This window comes from Thamnophis elegans, chromosome 4, assembly GCF_009769535.1.
Source record: "Thamnophis elegans isolate rThaEle1 chromosome 4, rThaEle1.pri, whole genome shotgun sequence".
Taxonomy (NCBI): domain Eukaryota; kingdom Metazoa; phylum Chordata; class Lepidosauria; order Squamata; family Colubridae; genus Thamnophis; species Thamnophis elegans.
The window spans coordinates 64,425,969-64,453,210 of NC_045544.1; the positions used below are offsets into that span (position 1 = coordinate 64,425,969).

The 27,242-nt window shown below is 40.4% G+C and overlaps 1 protein-coding gene across 1 annotated transcript in view; it reads right to left on the minus strand.

Moving 5' to 3' along the window:
• The window catches only part of THBS2 (thrombospondin 2), a 49,482-nt gene extending 23,104 nt beyond the window's left edge, over positions 1-26,378 (minus strand). The window contains exons 1-9 of the mRNA XM_032214808.1: positions 26,078-26,378; positions 23,635-23,709; positions 18,568-19,124; positions 14,185-14,269; positions 7,971-8,167; positions 5,027-5,170; positions 2,729-2,825; positions 1,903-2,073; positions 944-1,120 (exon numbers count right to left, since the gene is read on the minus strand). Of these exons, the coding sequence (XP_032070699.1) occupies positions 944-1,120; positions 1,903-2,073; positions 2,729-2,825; positions 5,027-5,170; positions 7,971-8,167; positions 14,185-14,269; positions 18,568-19,124; positions 23,635-23,707 (1,501 nt within the window). The 5' untranslated portion in view covers positions 23,708-23,709; positions 26,078-26,378. The remainder of the gene's footprint in view (positions 1-943; positions 1,121-1,902; positions 2,074-2,728; positions 2,826-5,026; positions 5,171-7,970; positions 8,168-14,184; positions 14,270-18,567; positions 19,125-23,634; positions 23,710-26,077) is intronic.
• Positions 26,379-27,242: the final 864 nt, after the last annotated feature.

Consider the following 27,242-nt stretch of genomic DNA (forward strand, 5'->3'; position numbering starts at 1 on the left):
ATATGCTCAGCACCTCACATAAACACAGTATCGCACTGCTATTCATTAGGCAACTCTTTTTCAGACTTCCATGTGAACCTAAAAAAAGCAAGGCTGGTGCACAAGAATGAGTTTATTAGCTCTGATGCCATGGGCCACCTTAAAAAAAAAGACTATTTTATCTGTGGAAGCATTCTATGCATTTTGAGACTCTGGTAAATCTATACTCTAATGCAGAGCTTCTATGATAAGAAGATGCTGTTCTGACTTAGGCTTCCCAAGAGCATGAAGCAAATTCCTTGTCCCAACAAAAAACCCTTTTATTAATTTACTGTGAATTCTGCTCATTCACATCCAGCAAATCCAGCAAAGTCTTTCAAGGGAGGATTTACAGTCAGAGACCTTATCTGGCTTGGAGAGCTGACAGACGATGTCTGCAAAACTTGGCAAGCAGTCTTGGAGAGTCACGAACCAATTAAGCAAACCAATTGTCTCCTGCAAACTCCACTCTCCTTTCGCTCCTCTTTTATTTCCTCTGGGAGGGGCCATTCATCGTCCACCTGTGGTCGTACTCCGAAGTCGACCCCTTTTCTTTAGCTGTTCCCATCATCTGGCAACTCTGCACATGTGCACACTGGGAACAGGCTCCATCTGTTCATCTGCTTCACTGATGTCTGACTGTGAAGGCAGCTGATAACTGGCATATGGCTCTGGCCCATTCTCTGCCTCCGACACAGAGCCCTCATCAGAGCCTTCCCCAGACTCCAGGACTGGCCTATGTTCCTCCCAACCTCCTCACTGTCCAAATCTGCTGCCAGCTCTGCTGGCCACTGGTGGGCCACAACAGATGCTTTCTACTATAGAAGATGTAGACTTTGAACTCTTTCATTATACACATGGAAGGCTTTTCGTGCATATGCATATAGTCCTATTACAAGACAGAGATTCCAGTCAACAAACTCACTTGGACATGGCTCCCTTTCGCATTCTTCAGTTTCACGTCCACCTCCTTTGCAGCTTTTCCCACCCATTTGTGGCATTGGGGAATTGCAGAGTCGTATGCGAGTGATATTGCCTACTCCACATGTTACGGAACAGGAAGACCAAGGAGACCAGTGACTCCAACCACCATCTTGACGTACTGAACAAGAGAAAGAAAAAATAATGATGATTTTGCTTCTTCAGTCTCAAAGACTCTAAAGGAAATTCCAGTTTATCTCTAGGGATACTGTATAAATCTCTCTTGGATTATAATTCAAAATATAATTATATCTCTGATGGTTCCTGCTACCTCTTCATCACACCTTCAGTCATGTCAACAAATTGCACACATAGTTATATAAACACCCATCTGGGTCAGACAGAGCAGTATCTTCACCAATCAATTGTTACTTGAGCAATTCCCTCTTGGGGAAAAATAAAAGTAAAGATAAAGGTTTCCCCTGTCCAGTCATATCCAGCCTTAGGAGACAGTACTCACTTCCATTTCTTAGCTGAGTGAGCCAGCATTGTCTGCAGAGATTTCCATGGTCATGAAGCCAGCATGATTATATGCGGAGGTACATGGAACGCTGTTACCTTCCCACCAAAGTGGTATCTAATTATCTACTCGCATTTTCATGCTTTAGAACTGCTAGGTGGGCAGGAGATGGGGCAAGTAATGGGAGTTCACCCACTGCATGGAGATCAGGTCTTGAACCCAAGCTTTCCAGCTGACAAGCACAGTGTCTTTAACAGCTGAGCTATTGTACCCCTAAAAATACTGCAAAAAATAAGATAACTATAAAGGTGTTTAGAAAAGACCATGTCTTAAAAAAGCGATTAATCTCATGGTACCTCATTTTTATCCTTCTTTTAAGATTAATCCTAGATTTACTGTCCTTTTACTGGATGCAAAGTAAAATAATGTGATATAACACTCACTGCGATTGTCACATTTGCCAAGAGAGCAAGTCCTGGTCTGAATGGATGGGCCTCGGCAAGTATTGCTGGTGACATCACATGATCTTCCTCGCTGCTGGGTTCCAGCTCCACATGTGACTGAGCATTCTGTCCACTCTGACCAGGGAGACCAGCCTTCCTCCTGATCGTCAGCTGAAATCAGGAGACACAAATATTCTGAGATGGTCCAGTTATTTACAAATATTAGCTGGTCATCATTTACAGATAAGTTAAGAATCAGAAGGACAGAAGATCCAAACAATCAGAAGGACAGGAGATGCAAACAAAGCTCTGTAAAGTGCTAACTTTCCAAAATGATATGCAGCTCGAAATCCAATGAATATGGTTATTTTAGTACAGCAAGTTGGGTGATTTCGTTTATCTCATCTCTATTTAGTGTTAGGTTCATAGAGAATGCTGTTATTTTTTTAATGGTGACCTTTGTAAGCATCACAGTTTCCAAAACATCCCTTTGTTTTGGTTTTGAATTAGAGTATGAATCTCACATGGAGGAATTTTCAAATAAACAACACCCCTACTAAAAAGTGAAATAGAAAATCCCAGTATGAAATTCCTGTTTAAAGGGCTATACCATTTCAAATTGCAGGATTTAATTGAATATTAGCAAAGATCCTTGTTCTTCATACGGGGAATTGTCATTTTATTTCAATCTGTGCTCAATTTCCCTGTGCAACCACATTTTTTTCTTTGGTTACTGAATAGGTGTTTTTGGCTTACCTTAAATACAGTGGTATTTAATATGATGGGAGGCCGCATCATACAAATTGGGAAAATGTAGTATACTTACTGTGAGAGCAGATAGGACAGCACTCGCCATCAATAAAAGTTGGACGGACACAATGCACGAACGGGCATGTGATTTTATTGCACACGGTTTTAGAGTTCTACATGCAAAAAAACAACAACAACCAATCCCAGGGTCAGAGTATAATACAGAAATGAAGTCAACTAAAGACATCTCTTAAAAAAATTAGAAACATGCAAATCACTGGAACTTAATTGGATAAGCTGATTTTCTTTTTGATAAAAAAGATATACCAAGTGATAAAAAGTAGAATTTTCTATTGCTTTTTGTGCAATAGCATCCATATCTCCAATGAGATACCACTCAAAACTCATGGGTAAATAACCTTGATCAAGAGAATAATAATATGTATAATATCTCCAATCCGGTCCTTCTGTTATACTTAATTTCTCAGTCACAATCTTGGTTGCTTGGTTTCTATATCCAGAATATCCAGGGGGTGTGAAGGTATGGGTTAATAAAAATAGCCAAGTTGGCAAGATACACCTTCTGTTCATGTATGACTAATCAACAGATGTCTAAAAGAGGTAGGCCTACAATTGCATCTACCATCTTGCTTTTTTTACATTCTCCTCATTCATGTTGGATACGTTTGACGGGGAACAGAGAAAGAGATTCAGGATAGCCATACCCTGGTATCCCTCAGGATGCATATAGTAGGTTATAAGATTATAGCTTTAATTTGGCAAGATTCTGTTCATTAGGTGCAAGCAAATAAAAGATGAAACTTGATTGGATCTCATTGTCTCATCTCTGAGCTTGGGACTGACATATACACACTCTTCTTCATATCAGCTTTCAAAGTACCATTTTCCCTAGTGGATGTTCTACAGATGAAGATCCTGTTGCACACTAGGTGATTGAAGATGGCAAACAAAAATTCACCGCCTGCCCACTAGAAGCTTTGAAGACAAAATGTTTCATTTCATCTCCACTTTGGAGCTTCTGAGCAATGGAATCTACTTCTATATCTACTACCGTAGTATGGGGACATAAAACTATAATGCTATGTAATTCCAGTGGCTAAGACTGGAATCTATTGCAATTATTTTTCAAAGAATTTCACATGGTCTGGATTATAAACTCATCACCATTTTAAAATTAAATATTTTCGTCCCTGTGACAAATTCCTACTTTTTGTTTGCTGAGTTCAATTTATATGACTGATTATCGCACCGTAGTGACTCTGGATGACTAATAAATTAAAAACACAACCAACAATGAAAATAAAATACATGACCAGCAATCACAGTTTTAAAAGACAATCAGACTATGATTTGCATAACCATCTCATGAGTCATGACAACCGAACCTCTAAATCCATGAACACAGCAATTGTTGGGGCCAACCTGAGTTACAGGTGAATGGTGTTCCGTATGGCAGGTGCAATAAAAGGAAAGGTTCTCTATGGGCCCCATAACATGCCCCTTCTGCTTAATTTAATAAGATGGGTAGGAATAATTGGGAGAGGTAGTCCCATAAATAAATTCCTATTCATGGTACCCTAGTGTTTGTTTGGTTAAGGTTTGAAAGGACAATGTATCACACGATCAGCTAAATATCAAATTTAGAATTGGCTACATTTGATGCAATGGGATTTAGAGCATGGTTAGCATATTTAGGATTACAGACTATCTTTACCCAATTAACAATTGTTGTTCAAAATCCAACATAGCACAGTGGAATGGTTTGTTTTGTTATTTTTTTTAAAATACTCCCTTATCATTCCTTCTACATTCCTTTGTCTGTGCATGGAAATAACAGTCTAAACCAGGGGTGTCAAACTTAAAGCCCCGGAGCCAGATCCGGCCCATGGGATGCTTAGATCTGGCTGGTGGACCACTCTGGAAACAGCGAAGGATTGTCCTGCAGTGTCTCTGCCAATGAAAACGGAGCTCAGGAAGGCTGCTGAGCTCCATTTCCACTGGCAGAGGGTTGCAAGAGGCCGTCACAGCCAAAAACAGAGCTTATAAGCTGACAGAGCGCTCAGACCACTAAAGGTGCCCCCGACATGAATGACATTGAGCTGGCCATGCCCACCCCAGCCATACCCACCATGACCTCCTGAGGTTAAACACAACCCTGATGCTGCCCTCAATAAAATTGTTTTTGACACCCCACTCTAGACCAAAATCCAATCTTACAAGCAACAGAAATGGAAGGTTATTGTCCATTGGTGTTTTTTTCACTCATCCTGGACATCAATGCAGACTTTAAAAACATATCCTGACTGAGATAAGGAAACAGTCTATAGTATGAAGAGAGTCTTAAAAGGCTCACCTGGCAGCTACATTTTGTACAGCTGTCCACCACCCAGTGTGAGTTATTTGCAAATTCACGGCCATCTTGCCAGCAAGCAGTCTGGTTCTTGAGTGTTTTGTTGGGACCAAGCAACTCTGATACAATTTTGTTATTCTCCTCTGACTGTACAATAAAAGAATGAGCCATTACAAATGAATATATCATGAACAAATAAATATGAAACTTGATCTGCAGATAATTTAGAAATGCAGAATACTTAGAAAGGACATTATTTGTACCCAGCTAATGTGTCAGTCAAAAAAGAAGCAAATAATTAAATTGCTATATTTTGGGGGTACAAATATCAACTCATATTACAATTCATGTCTGTCAAGCTTATGCAGATAGCAATACATTCTGTGGAAAAACTATTCCTCCAATAGAATTTTATTTAATATTGGATTCCACTCATCTAGCACACATTAGACCACTTCAGACTATAGGTGGTATTCAGCAGGTTCTGACCAGTTCTGGAGAACCAGTAGTAGAAATTTTGAGTAGTTTGGAAAACCGGTAAATACTACCCCTGACTGTCCCCGCCCCCATCTATTCTCTGTCTCCTGAGTCCCAGCTGATCAAGAGGAAATGGAGATTTTGCAGTAACCTTCCCCTGGAGTGGGGAGGGAATGGAGATTTTACAGTATCCTTTCCCTGCCATGCCCACAAAGTCATACCCACCAAGTCATGCCACACCCACAGAACCAGTAATAAAAAAAAAAGTTGAATCCCACCACTGCTTCAAATCTATTTCAAGTGTGTGGTGAGAGTCAATGTGGTGTTGTTCTTCAGGTCCTGGAAGATGACTAGGGAGGTTCAAATGGAAGTCCTCTTTCAGCCACAAAAAGTAACAGGATTACCTGAGTCATTTTCTCTCAACCGCATCTACTTCAAAGAGCTACTATTAGAGGAATATGAAAAGAGAGAGCCCCATGCAAGACAGTTTCTGATATGAAAGGATAAGAAAAAAGAAGTCAATGAGCAAGGAAATAAAAATATGCAGATTTGATTCATACTGCAGAGTTGGCTATAATCTTAACTAGAAAGATTGAAGCATTTTGGGACTGGTATACATTTGCCAGCTGAAATACCTTCCTATCAACTGTTTCCAAAGTATATGCCAAATGAATAGAGAAATAGGCCAGCAGAAGAGCCAAAAAAAAAAAAGAACAGATAAGAATCAAGGCAGAGAGGGACTAAACCACCTCTCATCAAATTCTAACTCCAATGAGAATCCCTCTTCCATTCATCTTTCTTTCTTACCCCGTAACCCCATTACACACACACACAAACTCACATTCAATTGAGCCGCCCTAATGTTAGCTTGAAAGCCAATTTGGTGTAGTGGTTAAGGCATCAGGCTAGAAACTAGAAGTCTGTGAGCTCTACTCCTGCCTCAGGCATGAAAGCAGCTAGATGACCTTGGGTCAATCACTTTCTCTCAGCCCTAAGAATTAAGTAAAGGCAAACCACTTCTGAAAAAATCTTGCCAAGGAAACTGCAGAGATTAGGCAAGACAGCTTCTTAGACTTGGACATGGTTGGATGAAAGACAGGGGAAAAATGGTACTTCAGTCTGGGTATTTTGGCTATTTAATTTACATGCTGCTAAACTCATAGGAAATTATGGAGTAAATTATTCTGTTGATTTCAGGGAATTGAATTCAAATATGACCAAGTCTGGAACCAGCCTACAATGAAAAGCACGATGCATTCATTATACAATATGTTACATAGTCTACTGCTTAGAATCAGCAAAGAGCGACCTCTTAGGCATTATGCATTTTGGCTTAAGAATAGGAAAGAAACTGCTTTGGAATTCTAATCACGAATGCTAGTTGAATATCAAGCACAAAAGTCAGGATATTCCCAGTGATCCTTATCAGTGTTTTAAATAAATAAGTGCACATGTATGAGAGAGAAAGAGAGACAGACAGAACCAGGGGTGGGCTGCTGGGGGTTCACAGAGTTCAGGCGATCCTCTAGCTAGGATTCTGCCCAGTTCGGCGAACCCCCAAATTCCATTCCTGGGTGGCCACACCCATCCCTCCCCGTCCATCCCACCCCTCCTCGCCTTTACCTTGAGTCTCCATGCAGCCCATTCATTATGCCAGGTAAGTGCAAGGCCCACACGGAGGCTCGCGAAGGACAAAAAATGGGCCTACCAGAAGTTCTGGAAGTCTGGAAATGGGCCTGTTTTCAACCTCCAGAGGGCCTCCAGAACCCGGGGGAAGTGGGTTTCGCCCTCCCAGAGGCTCGAGGAAAGCCTCTGGAGCCTGGGGAGGGCAAAAAATGGGCCTACTGGAAGTTCTGGAAGGATGGAAATGGGCCCATTTCTGGCCTGCAGGGGGGCCTCCAGAGCCCGGGGGAAGAGGAGCCCTCCCAGACTCGAGGAAAGCCTCCAAAGCCTGGGGAGGATGAAAAATGCTCCCACCACTATAGTGAAGGAGGCCAACTGGGCCACGCCCACCATGGCCCCATCCACCCAGTAATAGGCAGCGAACCCATTGCTGCAATTTTTGTAGCCCACCCCTGGACAGAACCCTCATAATTACTGAAAGTTTTTAGTCATGTGAACCCAGAAGGTAGACTAGAATTTCCATCACCCATTCCTGGAAACAATGGTCAATGTAATCCAACTATATCCTGGGAACTCAAGGCTGAAAACCAGTTTAACTGTTTAACTGTTTATTAAATTTATAGGCCGCCCAATCCCGGAGGACTCCGGGCGGCTTACAGCAACAGAAATTAAAAGAAATTAAAAACAGATAAATCACGACAAATTTAAAAAGACACAACATGCACCCAATCTAAGCGGGGCTGGACTTCAATCCAGAGGTCAACAGCCCCAGGCCTGCCGGAATAGCCAGGTCTTAATAGCTTTTTGGAAGGCTCCAGTTAGAGCCGGAATGACTGGAGTTACCTACCACACTTTTCAATTTGTCAGACAAGCCGTTGATAACAACTCGTAATCCATGGAGCTCAGCAAACATAGATCCAAGCTCTTCACAAGAGCGATCACAGAATTCTGCTTTCTTCTCTGTGTTTTCTCCAACATACTCTGTCATGATTGAAGGACTGAGATGCAGGATCTCTGTGTTCTCATTAATAGTGTTCACTTCAGCTGCAAAGAAAGAAAACCAAATGAGAATGCACACATACACCAAACTATGTTCCACTAGTTGTACCCTTTGATTAAAATTATACATTGATGCATTAGAATGATTTCAAAAGGATCTCTTCTGGAACAGGTTCAATTCAAATTATATGAAGGGGAGAAAAGAGGTTGGATCCCAACTCTTGTCAATTATTGCTTTCCACAGTTTAAATCCCAAATCTAAAGAAGTATCCTCTCCTTATCTCAGAAGGCAATGGAAAAGTTCTTTAGAAATGCTGTAGAAAGCTGTTAAACCTGTCCAATTCAGTTATAATCATAACATGCATCCTATACAACATTGTCCTTCTGAAATAACTCCTGACGTCTTTTCAACATTCTAGTTCCTGCAGAATTTGACTTTTAAAAAGGGAGCAAAAAATAATGTAGTTAAAATAAATGTTTGAGTCTTAATTATTTCCCTTCAGAAATGACTGCACAGGAGCAATGCAAAGGTACAGACATTAAAGATACCATAATCATTCTTTTTAAGGACTTTTAAAAGTCCAAACAGAGGACACAGTGGCTCAGTGGCTAAGATGTTGAGCTTGTCAATCAGAAAGGTCGGCAGTTCAGTGGTTTGAATCCCTAGCACCACATAACAGAGTTATGAGAGTGAGCTCCCAACCTAGCAGTTCGAAAGCATGTAAAAATGCAAGTAGAAAAATAAGAACCACCTTTGGTGGGAAGGTAACAGCGCTCCATGCGCCTTCGGTGTTTAGTCATGCCAGCCACATGACAATGGAGACATCTTCAGACAGCACTGGCTCTTTGGCTTTGAAACAGTGATGAGCACCGCCCCCCTAGAGTCGGGAACGACTAACACATGTGTGTGAGGGGAACCTTTACCTTTACTTTAAAAGTCCAAGCAACTTGCTTGAACAAACTTAGAAATTTGTTAAATATTGGATACACTTCTTCACTGAACAAAGATGAGCAGCGGACATGTGGCTTTAGAAAAATAATTCTGCATTGGCCAATAGTACCCCCTTTTGTAGTGAAAAGAAAGGAGCCAGGTGTCCACATGGTGTGGTCAAAGCCATCATCTTGTCTTTGATTATATCCTGCAGACACCGTTGGAAAGGGGATAAAGTAATTATGATACCACCAATGAGATTAATGTGATATGGAAAGTTGGCCCCAATTTTGAACTTGGCATTATTACCAAGGAAGTGCAATCATTTGAGTTGGATTCCAAAATCTTTTGATGTTCCAGCCAGGAACATCAAATACAGCTTTGGGCTATGGAGAAGAGCAGACTCTCCATAGCCCAAAACTGTATTCAATAATCAAATCCAAAGCACTGTGCAGCCCTAATAAAAATTCTGCTGTTTCAGAAGGAGAACAGGATTATATGGAAATCAGGATCTTCATTCACTCTTGGCATTGATTTTCTTCTGGGATACTGCTGTGATGGCATTACATGTGCCACAATTAGTTGGTCTGGTTAGGAGAATGGAAGATAAATGGGATGGACAGTGGGGCTCCCCATTCTCTTCCTGCAGTTTACTAGGCATTCTGAAAATCAAATGGATGGGAGACAGGATGAAGAGCCTGCTGAAACATATTTTGAGGGCTTGAAAGAGTACCTTCCATCATGAGAAAAGAAATCTGTTCCCACATTTTGCCCTAAGTGATCTTTGCCTTCTTTGGCTCTTTCGAGGCACCAAAAATAAGATTAAGGGTGGGGAGTGTTAAGTGTACTGAAAACCCCACTAACAAAAGGAGGGGGTAATCTTGACAGAACAGGTCTAGGATGGCATTGTATGGATTTTCCGCCTTTCTTTTATCCTATAAACCCTATTTTCCACTCCACAAAATTGAAGAAATGAAGATTCCCTAAGTGTTACTATTTCAATGTATGTTTCACTCCATTTGGATAGACAACAGTCTTTCTAAACTGAGTTGGCAGAAAACTGCACATTTCTGTCAGAGCATGCCTAATGCTGGTACAATGCTTCTTGGCAGCCCTTTTGCTGAAAGAACAAATCCACTTTAAAAAAAAAGATAAATTCAGAGACACAAGTCCTAAACTCCAGATTCTTGGCATAAGTTTGAGAACTACAAGGGAAGAGGCTTGCTCTCAATATGACTAAGATTCAAGAATTTGAGACTTGGGAACAGCCTTTGTGGTCACCTAGCCAATCTCCTGCTCCATGCAGATTGTTGCAACCATAGTATTCCTAACTTTAGTATGGCCCATACCAGGTTCTCGGCATAAAAACATAAGCAGTGACCTGGCCCATTTTGTCTAGCTACCAGTTCTCACAGTGGTCAACTAATGCCATAAGGAAGCCCATTAGTCTCTCAGCAGATCAACTTCAGAGCAGTGGTGAAATTCAAAGTTTTTTACTACTGGTTCTGTAGGTGTGGCTTGATGGGCATTGCAGGGGAAGGATACTTCAAAATCTCAATTCCCACCCCACTCTAGTGCCAGCCAGCATTGATATTTGTGGTTCTCCGAACTACTCAAAATTTCAACTACCAGTTCTCCAGAACCTGTCAGAACCTGCTGAATTTCACCTCTGCTTCAGAGGTAGCCACCTTGCCATTAAGGCTAACAGACATTGATCCCCATGTCTTCCTTGAATTGGTCAAACCTAGTAAACAACAATCCACTGTGCAATCCATTCTTCAGATGATCTTCTCTTCCTACAGAATTTTTTTTCAAACATTTAGTTGAAAATTGTTTCCTTGCCATTGTATCCCGTTCTAAAAAAAATTCTATACTCTGCAAAATCACTTCTTATGAAAACAATTTGGAAGCCCATTGTTTGTCTTGTATAAATTTAATTCTTGGAATGATCTGAAAAATTGAACACTTATGAAACATGTACATTCCATTAGATTTTAGCATTACATACCAATAAATGGTTTTCCCAGTTGCAATATATGGCTGTGAAAGTTGGACCATAAGAAAGGCTGAGCATCAAAGAATTGAGGTCTTTGAACTATGGTGCTGGAGAAGACTCCTGTGAGTCCCTTGGACTACAAGGGGATCAAACCAGTCAGTCCTAGAGGAGATCAATCCTGACTGCTCTTTAGAAGGCCATATCCTGAAGATAAAACTCAAATACTTCGACCACTTAATGGGAAGAAAGGACTCCCTGGAGAAGAGCCTAATGCTGGGAACGATTGAGGGCAAAAGAAGAAGGGGGCGACAGAAAATGAGATGGCTGGATGGAGTCACTGAAGCAGTAGGCATGAGCTTAAATGGACTCCAGAGGATGGTAGAGGACAGTAAGGCCTGGAGGAACAGTGCCTTCCATTGGGTGCAATGGGTCTGACTTCACAACTAACAACAACCAATAAAGAGAAATTAAAATAGCATTCCTAGAATTCTTGTTTCAGAATATTTTAATTAATTATTTTTTATTTCATAAACTTTTAAGCCATGTCACATATTCAGACATTTAGTGGTACCTTTCTTAAGCAAAGTGCAAATTATAAAAAACAAGGCAATAACAAAGGTTATTGCTATTGTCCTCTAGAAATTGTTATTTTAAATGTTCAGAAACCCTCTGGTATTACTTCAATTGCCTTACTAGTGACTGTAGAGAAAGGGCAACAGACTGACATCACCATGTTATGCTTAGTTATACTAGTGAAAATCAGTAGGTATATCAGAATGGAAATATAATGATAGCACAGTGTCAATGTAGCTAAATAGGAGGAAAGTGGATATTCGATCTGTGACTAATCCAAAATACAACTTTCATCAAAGAAAGACTGTTTGGCAGGGGGAAAGCTTACTGCTAATGATACTAATCAATTTAATTGTGATGTCAACAGCTAACTAAATCCTTTTCCAAAGTCTATAATTAATTCTTTCCAGCACTGAGAAATTTGAATGACTTGGCTGTTTTAAGACATCAGAGTAGAAACCCTAAATATGCACCACTGCATGGAAAATTGATCATGAAGTGGAATATCAACTTAAGCGTCAATTTGCTGGAATAAAATGACGTCTTCCTACTATGTGGACACAAAAGTATAATAGGCTGCCCACATGCAACGTAATTAATGTGAGATTGTAACATCAACCTCAACCGGGTTTTGACCCAGCATATTAAGATTGCAATCATCATAATGGATCTAGAGGCAGTCCAAACAGTAACAAAAAAAAATCCTGTTGCCAATTGACATCCAGCAAAAAACAGTATTGAGGCCTCCTTCTGGTCATTTACATAAAATAATTCTAAACAGTCCTTTTAATAAGATTTTTATATGTACTTAGATAAGGCTGTTTCATCTTTCTTTGTCTTTGGCTCTTAATGCAAAAATATATCCCAAATAAATGACATCTTTGTGAAATGTCATATCTATTCAATTTTGTTTTAATGATACTAAACACAAAATCTAAACTTTTAACGATGTCAGATGCACCCTAGATCTCATGCCAATTTATTGCCTTGTGAGTGGACGTGCACTGATTTTAAAGTACATTTTAATATTTAGGCAATTGTCTTGTCAGTTCTATTATAAATGGGATAATAGCTTATGTCTTTTCAAGTATTTTCATTTCTTGACATGCTAGCTTTGGCGGATAGGAATTATAATCCAACAACATTTAGAAAGGCATAGATTACCCAATCCCACTTACCTCTTTGGAAAAAAATAACATTTGGGAGATAGGATTGACTAAAATAAACCAATCAATGAAATACCAAGTTGGAAAACAAGGTTTCTAAAACCTGCAGTTCATTCTTCATGAGGTATGTGGTATTATACTTAGGAGGTATAAATTTTAATTTTTGTGACGCTCCACTTTACAATTTACATAATTATAACCCAAAAGAAAGGAAGTACCGTATATACTCGAGTATAGGCCGTCCCGAATATAAGCCGAGGCACCTAATTTTACCACAAAAAACTGGAAAAGTTATTGACCCGAGTATAAGCCTAGGGTGGGAAATGCAGCAGCTACCGGTAAATTTCAAAAATAAAAATAGATACCAATAATGTTTTTGAATATTTATTTCAAAGAAAAACAGTAAACTAGCGGTGTATTCAATGAAATACTTCACTCACCTCATGATGCTGATGTCCCGCTGTGATGATGATGTCCCGTGCAGCCGCGGGAGCGATGTCCCGCCTCCTATGACACACGGCACAGTGATTCCTATCATTGGATCACTGTACCAGAGGAGGTGGGACATCGCTATGTGGCTGCTTGCCATAACAAGGAGGAGGTGGGACATCGTTGCAGAGCGGCAGGAGGGGGAGGAAGGGGAATCGTAAGACAGCCCTGCATTACATTAGAACGTGAGGAGGGGGGATGGTGCGGTGCGCGCTGCGCGGCAAACTGACACAGAGGGAGGGGAAACTCACAGGGGCACTGGGCCATTCACGAGTGTCACCCAGTGGCATGGCCCCGCCCCTTTTTCTCCTCCATTTCGGGCAAATTTTTCACTGACTCGAGTATAAGCCGAGGCGGCTTTTTTCAGCCCAAAAAGTGGGCTGAAAAACTAGGCTTATACTCGAGTATATACAGTAGTCCTCCTTTTTCATAAAACTATTGAAAAGTTTTTAAAGTCCTTGCTTCCTTCCTTCCTTCCTTCCTTCCTTCCTTCCTTCATTCATTCATTCATTTATTCATTCATTCATTCATTCATTCTTCTTTATAGGTGTGAAATCTGACTGGGAGACTTTGGACCAGTCAAACTCAGCCAGGTATTTATTGGGGAAAACTGGAAGGAGGAAGGTGTAATAGTCTTGAGTTATTAATTGTCTTGAGTTATTTATAAAAATAATAAAGGTAAGATAATTAATAAATTTGGTAGGAGTTGTATTGAGAAGTACAGCAAACAGAACAACTCATGCTTAATTTTATTATCAATTATACTAAACTTTTCATTCTATTCATTCACACTTCCATTCTTTTCTTTCCCCCTTTCCCACTCATTACATTCCCTTTTGGATTCAGCCTAACAGAGAAGGAACATGTGCATAAATTCTGGATTAACAATGCCACATCTTCTTCTTACCTGATTGACTTCTCTGGCATCCTTTATTGCGCAAAATATCCTCTACTGTAGTTCCAAAAACCAGATAAAGATTTTGTATGAGACCCTGAAAACAGACAGAAGTATTTTTTTCATTTTTCTCATATATTTTAGGGATATCTTGTTGTTGCCTGTTTTTTTAAACTGAATTTAACAATGAATAGATTAACAAATGCAACTTTTATTATGATAAAAATGTTTCTCCAATATATTGCTTCATGCATAAAGAGGCATTTCTTTGACACAGAGTTAATATTCCACCAGCTGTCTTTGTAACACATTTTCAAAAGTTATAATATTCAATGTGATGATACATAAACACAATAATAAAAGAGAAATAAACAATTAGAAGACTATAATTTAAAACTTTCTTAGAATGGACTTCATCAGATGATTTTGGTCAAATGATTATTTCTCAGTGTAATCTATATCACTGGATCGCAAACAAATCATGATAAGATGATGGAATCCCATGGAGGAAAGATGATAAAAAGTACAATAACTCTATACTATAGAGTAATCTGACAATGTTCATAATATATTAACTGGCTCATATTGGCTTCTAACACCCAAATCCTGGGATGATGCAGAATATTTTCTAATAACAATCTGATAACAGTCTTTACCAATCTTATGAAATTATAGTTTCCAGAATTACTTTGGAAGAGGTTAGTAAGAAGTTAATCTTTGATGGTTTTAGTCATACTTTCTTCTAGATGGATTTGCAATCTAAATTGTAAATTAATAATGTGTGTTTACCCAATTACATTCTATTATTGGTGAATAGTTGAGATCTAAGTCCGTTAACTACTTTTCAATCAGTTTATAGAGCTAAGAAAAGACAGGAAAAAATAGAAATGGAAAATTCACTCCAATCTACACTCTTCATTAGTGCAATAAAGTATTTACAGCCCAATCAGTGGTCTGCATAATAAAAGTTTAAATCTGAGGACATCTGGAAGGCTACAGATTCCTTACTCATGTTCTAGACAGTAGGAAAGAAATTTCTAATTTTCCTTTCCCCCCTTTCAGATGCAGACTAAAGAAAAAAGATATACATGTTTCCTCCACAGTGTGACTAACATGGAATGAATGTGTAATTCAACATCTTTTGAAAGCTTGGATAAATCTACTGTTGTTGTGGGAAAAAATACAGCTGTTAGCATCTGTATTCAACAATTGTTGCTAATCCATCAATTAGTACATCCCAAGGGGAGATATTCTATAGACCAATTCCCACACTCTAGAAATCCTATGAATGACTAAGATTACAATCCTTTAGGTAAACTTTTTTGCATTCTATTCAACTCATTAGGACTTGCTTCTGAAAAATGTGACCCACTGGACTGTTATTAGGTGCCCAGAATCATGTGTATGAGAAGGATGGCCTATAAATTTATTAAATAAATATTATTACCCCCCCCCCCAATTTTAGAGTCCAACTAACTGTTTCTTATTTAAAATCAAATTAATATGCTCAATTAGTTACAAGTAAATCCTGGTCCCCCCAAAAAATGCCATGGATTGAAAGGCAGAATAAGATTTCAATTTTTCATTAGATTGCAACCTCTCAATCTGGAGCAGCATCTGCTTCCACAAAAAAATGCCTACTAGGTCCTTTAACTGCTCTTTTCAGCACAGGCAGTTTTGTCTTGGTTTTTTTTAAAAAAAATAGTGTCTTGACCAGTAGTGGGATTCAAATAATTTAACAACCAGTTCTCTGCCCTAATGACCATCTGGGTAGGTGTGGCTCAGTGGTCATGTGACTGGGTGGGCATGGCCAACTCAAGGTCACTCAGGTCGATGGACGCTTCACCTTAGCTGTTACAATGTAATAAGAGTTAACCGGAGAGGCAGTTTCTGTAAGCAGGTCAATAAAGATTAGGCTAGAAACAACACTAGAATGTTTCCTTCCTGCCTTCCTTACAGGATTAGCCCTGTAAAGTGGGGGGAAAAATAAAATAAGATTTCTTCCAACAACCAGTTCTCCGAACTACTTAGAAAGTTACCAACTGGTTCTGCTGAATAGGCATGAACTGGCTGAATCCCACCACTGGTCTTGACTATGGATATGTGCTGTTAAATCCTATGTATGTATGACTTAATTTCTTTGTTTATATTGCCCCAAGTTCTTGATAAGCAAAGTTATTAAATCAGAAATAGACAAATTACAAATGGGTATACTGCACTCATGTTTTTCAAAAGAGAATCCCTAGTTGAGCAGCCCTTATTTTATTTATTGATTGATTGATTAAATGTATATGCCACCCATTGCCCCAATAAGAAGACTCTGTCTTAAGTGCTTTCTTAAGATGATACCTGGGGTGAAATCCACTTACCTGTGCTACCAGTTTGGTAGCAATGTGAGGACCTTCCATGCATGTGCAGAGCATCATGATGATATCTGAGCAGATGGGCGGAGCCCACTAACGAGTGTGCCCGGCAAGCAAGTAAGTGAACAGCCAGGTAAGCAAACAGCGAGAGGGGGGAATCTGCTGTGTCACGCGGTTTAGATTAGCTAGAAAGCAGGAAATCCTGCTTTCTAACTAATATAAATTGCATGGCACACTGATCGTCAGAAAAACCTGTTCGTCCAAACTGGTAGCATTTTTCTTACTACTGGTTCAGGCAAACAGCTGGCATCTTTACTACTGGTTTGGGTGAACTGGTCCGAACTAGTAATGTTTCATCCCTGGATGATATCATAATTCAAAGAAAAAAAGTAATCCTCGCAAGGTGTTGCTCTAATAGCTCCTACTTAGGCATCTGAATTCTATAATTGCCTTTTTCACCCTTCCTGATGTCATGCAACACGTGATCAGCAACCCTCAAGGGTTTTTAAATAGCTATTTTATGTTCACTAAAGACATTCTATACATCCTAATGGATTTTCAGAAATTCATCTGGTTGACATTTTAGTTAATTACATGAGGAGTATTTCAAAATATTGTGCAGTTAAAGTGTAAGCTTGCAGGAAATGGAGCTCATTAAGTTCTCAGTGCTGGAGAAACTGCCTAATTTAGGTTTAATTAAGGAATTTAAGACCTTTGAGATGGGAATATATTAAGTCTCCTTAGCATGAATCAGCATCAGACTATAAGAATGGAAGTCTAGTTATATTTGGATAGCCATTACGTCTCTGATGTTGGTACAGAGAAAGAAAGACAACTCTGGAACTTTCTGAACAAGTAGTTCTTGCTGATCAACTGACTTGTTTACCAACCATTTCAATTTGTGATGGTTGAAAAAAATAGCTTTGCGAAAAATCCTCACATAGTTCATTGCAGCATCCTGCAGTCACATGATTGATATTTGCAAGCTTCACAACCAGTTCCAACAAGTGGAATTCATAGAGAACACAGAACTAAAATTGCAAGTCGTGGTTATGTAATGTCTTGTTTTATGACCACAGTGATTTATTTAAGTACGGAAATGTAAATGACATTCAGGCACAGTCATGTTTTGTTTTGTTTTACTTAGCAATAGAGTTGCTGATCCCAATTGTGGTAGGTGAGGACTACCTGGAAATGGTGAACTTACACCTGATGGTGCTTCAAAAGATCAGACATGGAGGACTGGAAGAAGAAATCATACAGACCAGGAAACTGTTGGCCAAAATGGTCTCTCTTACCTTATTTCCTTGCTCACCTGATAAGGTACAGTTTTGAAATACTGAACATGTTATTTCCTATTTTATATGCTACTTCAGAAAATGTAACAGAGTTGGAATTGTTTTCCCCCGTTATGCAAACTGTGAATTCTGGAAGTTTAGTTCAGGACACTAGTTTGGAGAAGGTTGAACTGAAGCAATGAACAATGGATATGCTCCTTCTTCCTTCTCTTCTAGTCTTTTCTCCCCAAAGTGCTAGCTCACTAGTAACCTTGAGACAGTTGCTGTGGCTTCCCTACCAGTTCTAAAATTTGAGTGCGTGCCTCCGTGCATGCGCTATGCCTTCTGCACATGTGCTTTTTGCTTTAAAAGGATCTAAATGGGATGCCATAGAGCTGGGGCAGGTAGGCAGGGCCACCAATGATTTCCACTACTGGTTCGGGCAAAGTGGTCGAAACCGGTAGAATACCATTTCTGGTTTTGCTCATGGGAGGAAGAGGAGGAGGAGGAGGAGGAGGAGGAGGAGGAGGAGGAGGAGGAGGAGGAGATTGCAGCTTTCAGTGGACACTATGCCATGAACTGATTTAAATAATTACGACTTCCAGCATACTTACCATACTTTTCAGATTCCAAGTAAACTTTCTATACCACCTCCCCTGGGAGAAAGACTTGATGGATTCAGTAGTAGTTGACATAAATAACATTCAACTGCAAGCTTTTTACTTTGTAGACCATCTGGCTTGTAGGATACCTACCCGAAAGTGGCTCTCTCGTGTAGCTCCCCTGACCACATACATGTTACTCTTCTCTGCTTTCAGGTATTCATAGAAAGGTTCTTCCAGGGTCAAACTGTCAACGAGGTCGCAACCAACGTAGATACTGAAGTTTTCTCCTGTGACTTGTACCGTGATATTCTTCCACTGCACATCAGCTAATTCCACGTCTTCCAAAGAATGCCGTTTCCAGGCGCCATCAATCCAATAGGAAAGGTCAAGCGTGTTTTCTTGACCATTGGAGACAATCTCAAACTGTCGTTGAAAGATGCCAGGGCCTTCCAATGCAAGGATGGTCCCTTTGGAACTCCTATCCTGCCTCATGGTGAGGGTAAGTATGAAGCCCTCATTTTGCTGCATCAGTTTAATAATCTGTCTTAATTTCTCTGAATTAACTGGAGGAATGCGATCGAACCGGATGAAGCGATACGCTGGGACATTAGAAATGTTGCCCCGAAATAGTTTTGCTCCGATCGTCTTTCGGTTTATGTTGCTGATTTTCAGTAAGTCAAAAGAGGTCCCATCCTCTCTCTCGCCATCTGCAAAGCCACCGCCAAACAGTGACAAAGGTTACAACAAAGGAATGACCAATGGAATCGACTATCATCTGCCCAATACGTCTTTCATGCTCATACAGTTTTAGCATGGCTACTTATCATTGCACTTAAAAGTTACACAGGCCTTGACTCACAGCCACAATTGAGCTGTGATGGCACAGTGGTTAGAGTGCAGTATTGCAGGCTACTTCTGCTGCCTGCTGGCTGCCTGCAATTTGGCAATTCAAATCTCACCAGGCTCAAGGTTGACTCAGCCTTCCATCCTTCCAAGGTCGGTAAAAGGAGGACCCAGTTTGTTGGGGGCAATAGGCTGACTCTGTAAGCAGCTTAGAGGGGCTATAAAGTACTGTACATTGGTATATACGACTAAGTGCTATTGCTATTAAGCCCTAAAATTCCATTGCTTGGGCAAGAGAGTTGTTAACTGAGTTTTGCCTCATTTTACGATCTTTTGCCACAGTTGTTAAGTGAATCTTTTTTTTGAGACAGAACTTTTTTATTTTTTCTTTTAAAAAAAAAACACAAATATGTCATCATTTGTCAATCATTAAGACATTGAAGTACAATTTTTTTTGTGTGTGTGTGTACCCCTCCCTCCCTCCACCCCCCCACCCCCTTCCTCCTTCCCCCCCCCCCCCGACTTCCCAGAACCCGTACCCGGTATGGATTTTTAACTAACACAGTCTAAAATCTATTGAGAAAAAAGAAATAAAGAAATTAATGACATTCTAGATTGACCTTAGCTTCTTCTTACTGAACTGACTTTTAACAGTTTAAATCATTTCTGATCTTAAGCATAGGCTAACTGGAATTTCTTAGTCCCATATTTATTTTGTATATAGTCAATCCATTTTTTCCAGTCTCGTTTATATCTCTCATTTGAATGATCTTTGAGATATGCCGATATTTTAGCCATTTCAGCTAAGTTTGTTGCTTTCAATGTCCATTCTTGGATTGTAGGCAAGTCTTCCTTCTTCCAATATTGCGCCACCAACAGTCTTGCTGCAGTTATCAGGTGCAGAATCAAATTGGTCTCTACCACTGTAAAGTCAGTACATATACCTAGTAAAAATAACTGAGGACTAAACTTTATCCTTCTTTTAAAAACATTTTGCATGACCCACCATATTTTTATCCAAAATGCCTTAACCTTTTGGCAGGTCCACCATATATGATAATATGTAGCATCGAGAGAACCACACCTCCAACATTTAGGCTGTACATTCGGATACATAGAAGCCAACTTTTTAGGATCTAAATGCCATCTATAGAACATCTTGTAAAAATTTTCTCTCAGATTTTGAGCTTGTGTAAATTTCACATTTCTTACCCAAATTCTTTCCCATGTATCCAACATTATTGGTTCCTCAATATTTTGAGCCCATTTTATCATACAATCTTTAACTAATTCTGTTTCCGAATCCATCTGTATTAATACATTATATATCCTCTTTATATGCATCAAGCTTTGATCTCTTATTTGTTTAAACAGATTATCCTCAACTTGAATAAAACCAATTTTTTGATCTATTTTCCACCTAGCCTGTAATTGCCCATACTGGAACCATGTTTGAACTACCTTCTCCTCTTTTAATACCTCTAAAGATTTTAATTGTAATACCCCCCTTTCCGAGGTAAGAAGCTGTCTGTAGGTAATTGTTAAGTGAATCTTAACAGTTATTAATTTGCTAAATTAGTAACACAGTTGTTAAGCGAATCTGGCTTCTCCATTGACTTTGCATGTCGGAAGGTCACAAAAGGTGATCAGATGACCCTGAAACCATCCTAAATATGAACCTGTTTCCAAGCATCCAAATTTTGATGATGCGACTCTGGGGATGCTGCAGTGGTTATAAGTGTGAAAAACAATCATGAGTCACCTTTTTTCAGTGCTGTTGTAACTTTGAATGGTTACTGAAGGGATGGTTGTAAGTCAAGGACTACCTCTAGTGCAATTTCTAGCCATTTTCTCACTCATTCATGCACAAAAACCTAGAAGGTAGGACATATGTATCTCAGGGGTGAATTCCGGCAGTCACTACTGCCGCTTTGCTTGTGGGCATGTCACACGCATGTGCGCGCATGCACAGAGCAATAAAAATTGCTCTGCACATGCATAGAAGCAAAAAAACAAGATGGGCATCGCCAGGAGAACTGGTTCAGGGGTGTGGCAGGCCTGGGTCACTGCCGGTTCCAGCGACCAGGCCACAAAACTACTACCGGTTCGGCCAAACCAGTCCGAACCTGTAAGAACCCACCACTCAACATTATAGACTGGATATAGACTGGCCCATATTGGATAAATACTTAGTGAATTAATCAGTGGATATAATTTAAATTAATCTCATGCTCAAATATACTGCATCGCAAGCTCTAGGCTTTAAAACACATTAAAACACACACTAAACTATAGTTTGTCTACTGAATAGTCCAGAAGTAGATGGTTCGACATATGGTTAAGATACTGTGTGAACCTTCCCAGTATGTTAAAAAGGAACTTTGCATCCATGCCCAAGTTGGCTGAGGCTGCTGGGAGTTGTAGTTCGGCAAGCTGTTTATAAAAATCCTCCCCCCTTCATCATGAGCTTTAGGCGATCTTGTAAATAATCTCAGCTGGAATTAGTAGATTCAAATGCATAATAATATTGCCATCATAAAGACCCTGTTGATGAGAAATTTCAGGTGGAATTTTACCTCCAGGCTATTTCCATGGAAATGACAATTCTTACATGATTATGTTCTCCTGTGAATCGAGTGATTTAAATGTCTCATTCATGTCATGATATCATCATATCATTTCTACCATCTGTATGGTAACCATCAAGACATGTGTGACATCATTGCATTGAATGCTTACATATTTAGTATGAATAATTACATACTTAGGGTGAATAATTGCTGCTCTTTGGCATGAAATGGTTTTGTCTAGCTGCTACTGTCTCTCGCTAAAATACACGAAAGAGATGTGCTTATTGAAACTGAATAAAAATGCAAGCCAAATCTACTGGCCTGCCAGGAAAGATGCAACACTGCAGCATCTGTTGAAGCCAAGGACATCCCTGGGAGCTTCTCAAAGAAGAGCAGCACATCAGCAAAGCCTAATAACCCCAGTAGATTTAGAGGTTTTTTTTAAAAAAACAATTGGCTGAGTCTTAATTCTCAGAGAGAATCAAATTATAGATGTACATGTACTAGCCAAATAATCCAAGAGAAAGAAGAGGTGCTTTTAGTCACAAATTAATGGGATGTCCAAAGCCTCACATGGACCTAAGTTTGTTCCCTGTTTTAAACAATTTGGCCTTTGCTCACTGCTGAGTTGAAGTGCCCTCTGCCAGTTTTTCAGCGGGCAGAAAATGCATCCGCCTAACATCAATCAGTCTCTATTTTGCCTCTATGGACTCTTTTCAAGCCACTGCAGCAACCTGATTTCCCTCCAAAGTTAGGAAGAGAAGCTAAGCAGGTTTTATAGACTTTGAGGCTGGTCTTGGAAGAAGAGGAAAAACCCAAATTAGACACCAGATTAGTTAAGGCTGCATGTCCGATTACAAGTCTAGTGAATTATAGGTCGTCCTCGATTTATAACCATTCATTTAAGTAACCATTTGAAGTTGCAGTGGCCCTGAAAAAAGTGACTTATGACCATTTTTTTTACAATTGGGACCATTGCATCATCCCCAGGAACAAAATTCAGGCGCTTGGCAACTGGCATGTATTTATGACAGTTGCAGTGTCCTGTGGTCATGTGATCATCTTTTGCGACCTTCTGACAAGCAAAGTCAATGGAGAAGCCAGATTCACTTAACAACCATGTTACTAACTGAACAGCTGCTGCAATTCTCTTAATAACTGGGGCGAGAGAGGTCATAAAATCGGGCAAAATTTGCTTCACAACTTAGCAACAGAAAGTTTGGGCTCAAACGTGGTCATAAATTGAGGACTGTGTTGTTATTATTATTATTATGGCCAGCCAGTTGTTTAGGACTGGATTTGGCATTTTTTTGTCCTCCTATCAAATCTTTCCCCAAGGACCTGGAATAAGCAGATATTATTATTATTATTATTATTATTATTATTATTATTATTATTATTATTTACACAAAATGTGCTATGGTTTATAGATATAATTACTCTGCTTTGTTTATCAGCTGGTTATCAGATGAAGGCATTGTCATGGAGACATGGCAGATTTTCCTTTGGATTACATCGTGCCTGTACTTTGGTTAGGTAAGAGTGAGTCTCCATCTCTTTGACCCCACCCCTCCTCTGCCTCCACAGCTTTTGAGACAGACCTATTCCAATTTCATATTTTAGGCACGCAGTGGAAAAACATACTTGAGTAAGTCTTCTTAAGGGCAAGCCAAAGTCACATGCACACAACTGCAGCCTCTGTTTCATTAGACATCCTTATAATTACTAAAGTTTCTAAAGCCACTTTTAAATTGTTCAGACAATGGAGAAATTCCATACAGAATACGGAAATTCAAAGACCTACCTTGAGCCTGCGATGAAAGCCACAAAGCTAGACAGGCCATTAGCCCCAGTAACCAACTCCTCTGTAACTTCATGCCTAGGAATAAACCAAGATGCATCCATTATTGAGGCTTCTTTACCCACTTTGATTTTAACCACTTAACTCATCTCCCCCTCCTCCCCCCCAAAAATACTCAGCTAAGAAAATTCCTCTGTGTGGCAGACTATTACATTTCTCATTTTTGTATATAGAGAATATACAATACTATGCTACTGCGTGGGATCAATATGTTTACTTTGGCCATGCATGCACAATTAATCACTTGATCTGGGGTTGATTATGACATTAGTCAAAAGGCTCATTTGAAATGCAGGGAAAGTAGTCAGGAAAAAAACCCTCCCTAATATATTCAAGGAAGCAGATATATGATATGGGCAGAATTCCTTCAAAGGTTTTCTGTGAGACGTCTGGGTGCTGGATTGTCTATTAGGGATTGAATCTCTGAAAGCCATTATTGGCCAGCTGCAGAGTTACATTCTTAGAAGATAATGATATTTCCAGCAGGGTTCCATATATATAGCATGTGCTAATGCTTCAGCAACAAATCCTCATTTCTCTCACCTACACCAAACAGTTATGTGTGTACACACACACACACACACACACACACACACTGACCACTGGAGAAATAGCAGACAGCTTATTTCTCTGTATCTATTGTTGTATCAGCATAAAAACAACACTTCATTTTGATCTTATTCTATGTTAACAGCCTTTTTTATTCATAAAAATATTTAGATTTCATGTTCTAACCATAAATATAAGTTTTCAACCGCAGTTCCTGTATGGAGTTCGTGGAAGTCCCATTGAATAATTAATTGCTAACAGAATGTTTCACTACTGAACTGTTAACTCCAGTGTTGAAAATTTAATATGATCTGCAGTTTTCTTTTCTTTTTTTAAAGTATAACATAAATTGACTACTTCTATTTAAATTGTAGGCATTTATTCTATATCAAAGCAGTAGAATGCATAGCCAGTTTTAAAAAAAATTCCCAAGTCAACCATGTTAATAGGACAAACGTGGAAAGCTACACAAAGTAGTTATTGACAGAGAAAACTGCATATTAACACACACACACACACACTACAAGTACAATCCCCATACAAGATAAAGTTAAGCACTATTCCAACCCACCAAGAAGATTTAATGTTTTTATATCTATATGCAGTACAGCATAGATACATGTTCTTGCAAAGGCTACACTTTACATTGTAGCCAGATTATACACTTTGAGAGGAAGGTTTGTGGACTATGGATCTGTCCTTAGGAACCCAGCAGTTAAGTAGAAAGGTTGTGCTGAATATCCATCTGAATGCTATCAACTTTGCTAATGTTTCAGCAGCAATTCCTGAAAAGTCCATCGGAAAAGTATCAAGCCCTCTTCCCAGATAGAAACGACAGTCTCCCCAGCTCTAAACTCAATCCAGTAAATGGAAACTCTTGAACCGAACTTGTGCAGGGGAATTTGTGTGTGTGTGTTTGTGTTTGTGTGTGTGTGTGTGTGTGTGTGTGTGTGTGTGTCAGAGGATACGACCCGAAGATGCTCTTGTGGCTTGTGTTGGGCGGAGAACTCCGCTTTCTTCCCTTCATAAACACTCTTCGGACTGGAGAGAAAGACACGTATAGCCTTGCCTACTTGCCTTGCGTACTTCTTCTGCACACACAGCACTAGACAACTGGACAGTTCTGACCAAAGATTTAGTGCGTCAGTTTTGGGGTAGGAGACCTCCCCTCCCCCTGCATACAGCTCCCATTTCCTCCCATTTAACAATAACAGAGTTGGAAGGGATCTTGGAGGTCATCTAGTCCAACCCCTTGCACACTCAGGAGACCTGTACTAGGGATTCGAAACGCCAAAACGCCCCAGCGCTGGGTTGTGCTTTTTATGACTTCTAAAGATAAGGTTTTCTTTAAAAAAAAAAAAAAGACAGTTTTTTTTTTTAATCTCCATTGAAAACCTCGCTCGTTTTTACAAGAGAGTGTTAGGGAACGCATGAATTCTTACTCACAAGCCAAGTGTCTGAGCTAATAGCAATAGAAAGTCGGCGCACTAGGTGTGGGAGGGAGAAAAGGGATCTGAACGCAGACTGAAACTTTTAATTCTGGCCCAATATCCCTGGGACAGGTCCCGCAGAATTGCATCGGAATAGTCAGGAAAACAGTTGCCCCGGGAATTAGATGCAGGAGATGCCTATCGGAACTCGAGCTCTCTTTGTCCTCCTACCACCGCGTTAGCACCTCAATTTCGCTCCCGGAGTTTCGTTGGGGGCAGAGGAAGGACGAGGCTCCTCTCAGCCACGCGTCAGCGTTTCCCAACGACGAGGAAAACTTTCTGAAGTTTTTTTCCCCTCCTCCCTCCTTTGCGCCTCTCCGAGAAGCAAATGGGCTTCAAAGTCCTACCTGCCAGGAGCCTTCCCGCGAACCTGCGGGGTGAATTGCTGTCAAATCCAAGACCCGGAGGAGACCCAAGTGTCCGGCCGTTGCACGGAAGCGCGAAGCCCGGTTCCCTCCAAGCGCTGTCCTTCGGGCCGGGTGCGCTGGAACAAGCGCCCGCTGGGATGCTTTTTGAAGCGACTCCCCAGTCTTTTGCTCGCCCGCTTTATATAGCCCGGCGCGGGCTGTCAATCAGCCAACAGAGGAAACGCGGCCGCGACCTACAATTCCAAGCAGACAATTTGTAGCCGTCTACCTGGAAGGCGATCCCCAGTCCAGCCACACGCTCAACCGCAAGCACTCCTCCTCCCAGCCCCCCCTCCCCGCGCATTGGCAGCCCTTCCTTCGGGGGGAGGGGTGGAGCCAGGCGGGAAAAGGAGAGACCCGTTCCCAGCCGTTGCTCCTGTCGCGCACGGCTTGCATTAAAGTCCCCATTCCTTAATTCTGGGAAAGCCCGGGAGCCGGTCAGCTGTTCTGCTAGATCAGGCCGAAGCTACCCCAATAGGGATGGAAAGGATTGGAATAGGGCATTCAACTTGTGGTCGCCATGTGGAGACTCTAGAAAGAGTGCAGAGTGCAGAGAAGAGCAACAAAGGTTATTAGGGGACTGGAGGCTAAGAATGGTTGTTGGAATTAGGTATGTCTAGTTTAATTTTCATTAGGACTAGGGGTGGCATGATGGCAGTGTCCCGATATTTGAAAGGCTGCCACAAAAAAGAGGGTGGGGGGTCAACTTATTCTCCAAAGCACCAAGATGCTATGGATGGAAACTAATCAAGGAGAGAACCAATCTAGAACGAAGGATAAAATTCCTGACAGAACAATCAGGGGAATAACTTGCCTCCAGAAGTTGTGAATGCTCCAACACTGGAAGTTTTTAAGAAGAGATTGGATAACCTTTTCTAGATATAGGAGTTTCCTGCCTGAGCAGGGGGTTGGACTAGAAGACCTCCAAGGTCCCTATTATTCTGTTCTGTCCTGAAGGTAGAGAAAGGGGCAGTTTACTGGGCCTTCGATTCCATGACTTTGGGGATCAATGGTGGTGTGTACTGAATCCTGCATTAAAAGATAACCTCTCCAGCCAAATTCCGGCTGTCAGTTTTCTTGTCACTGTTCCACAGAGGTTCCAGAA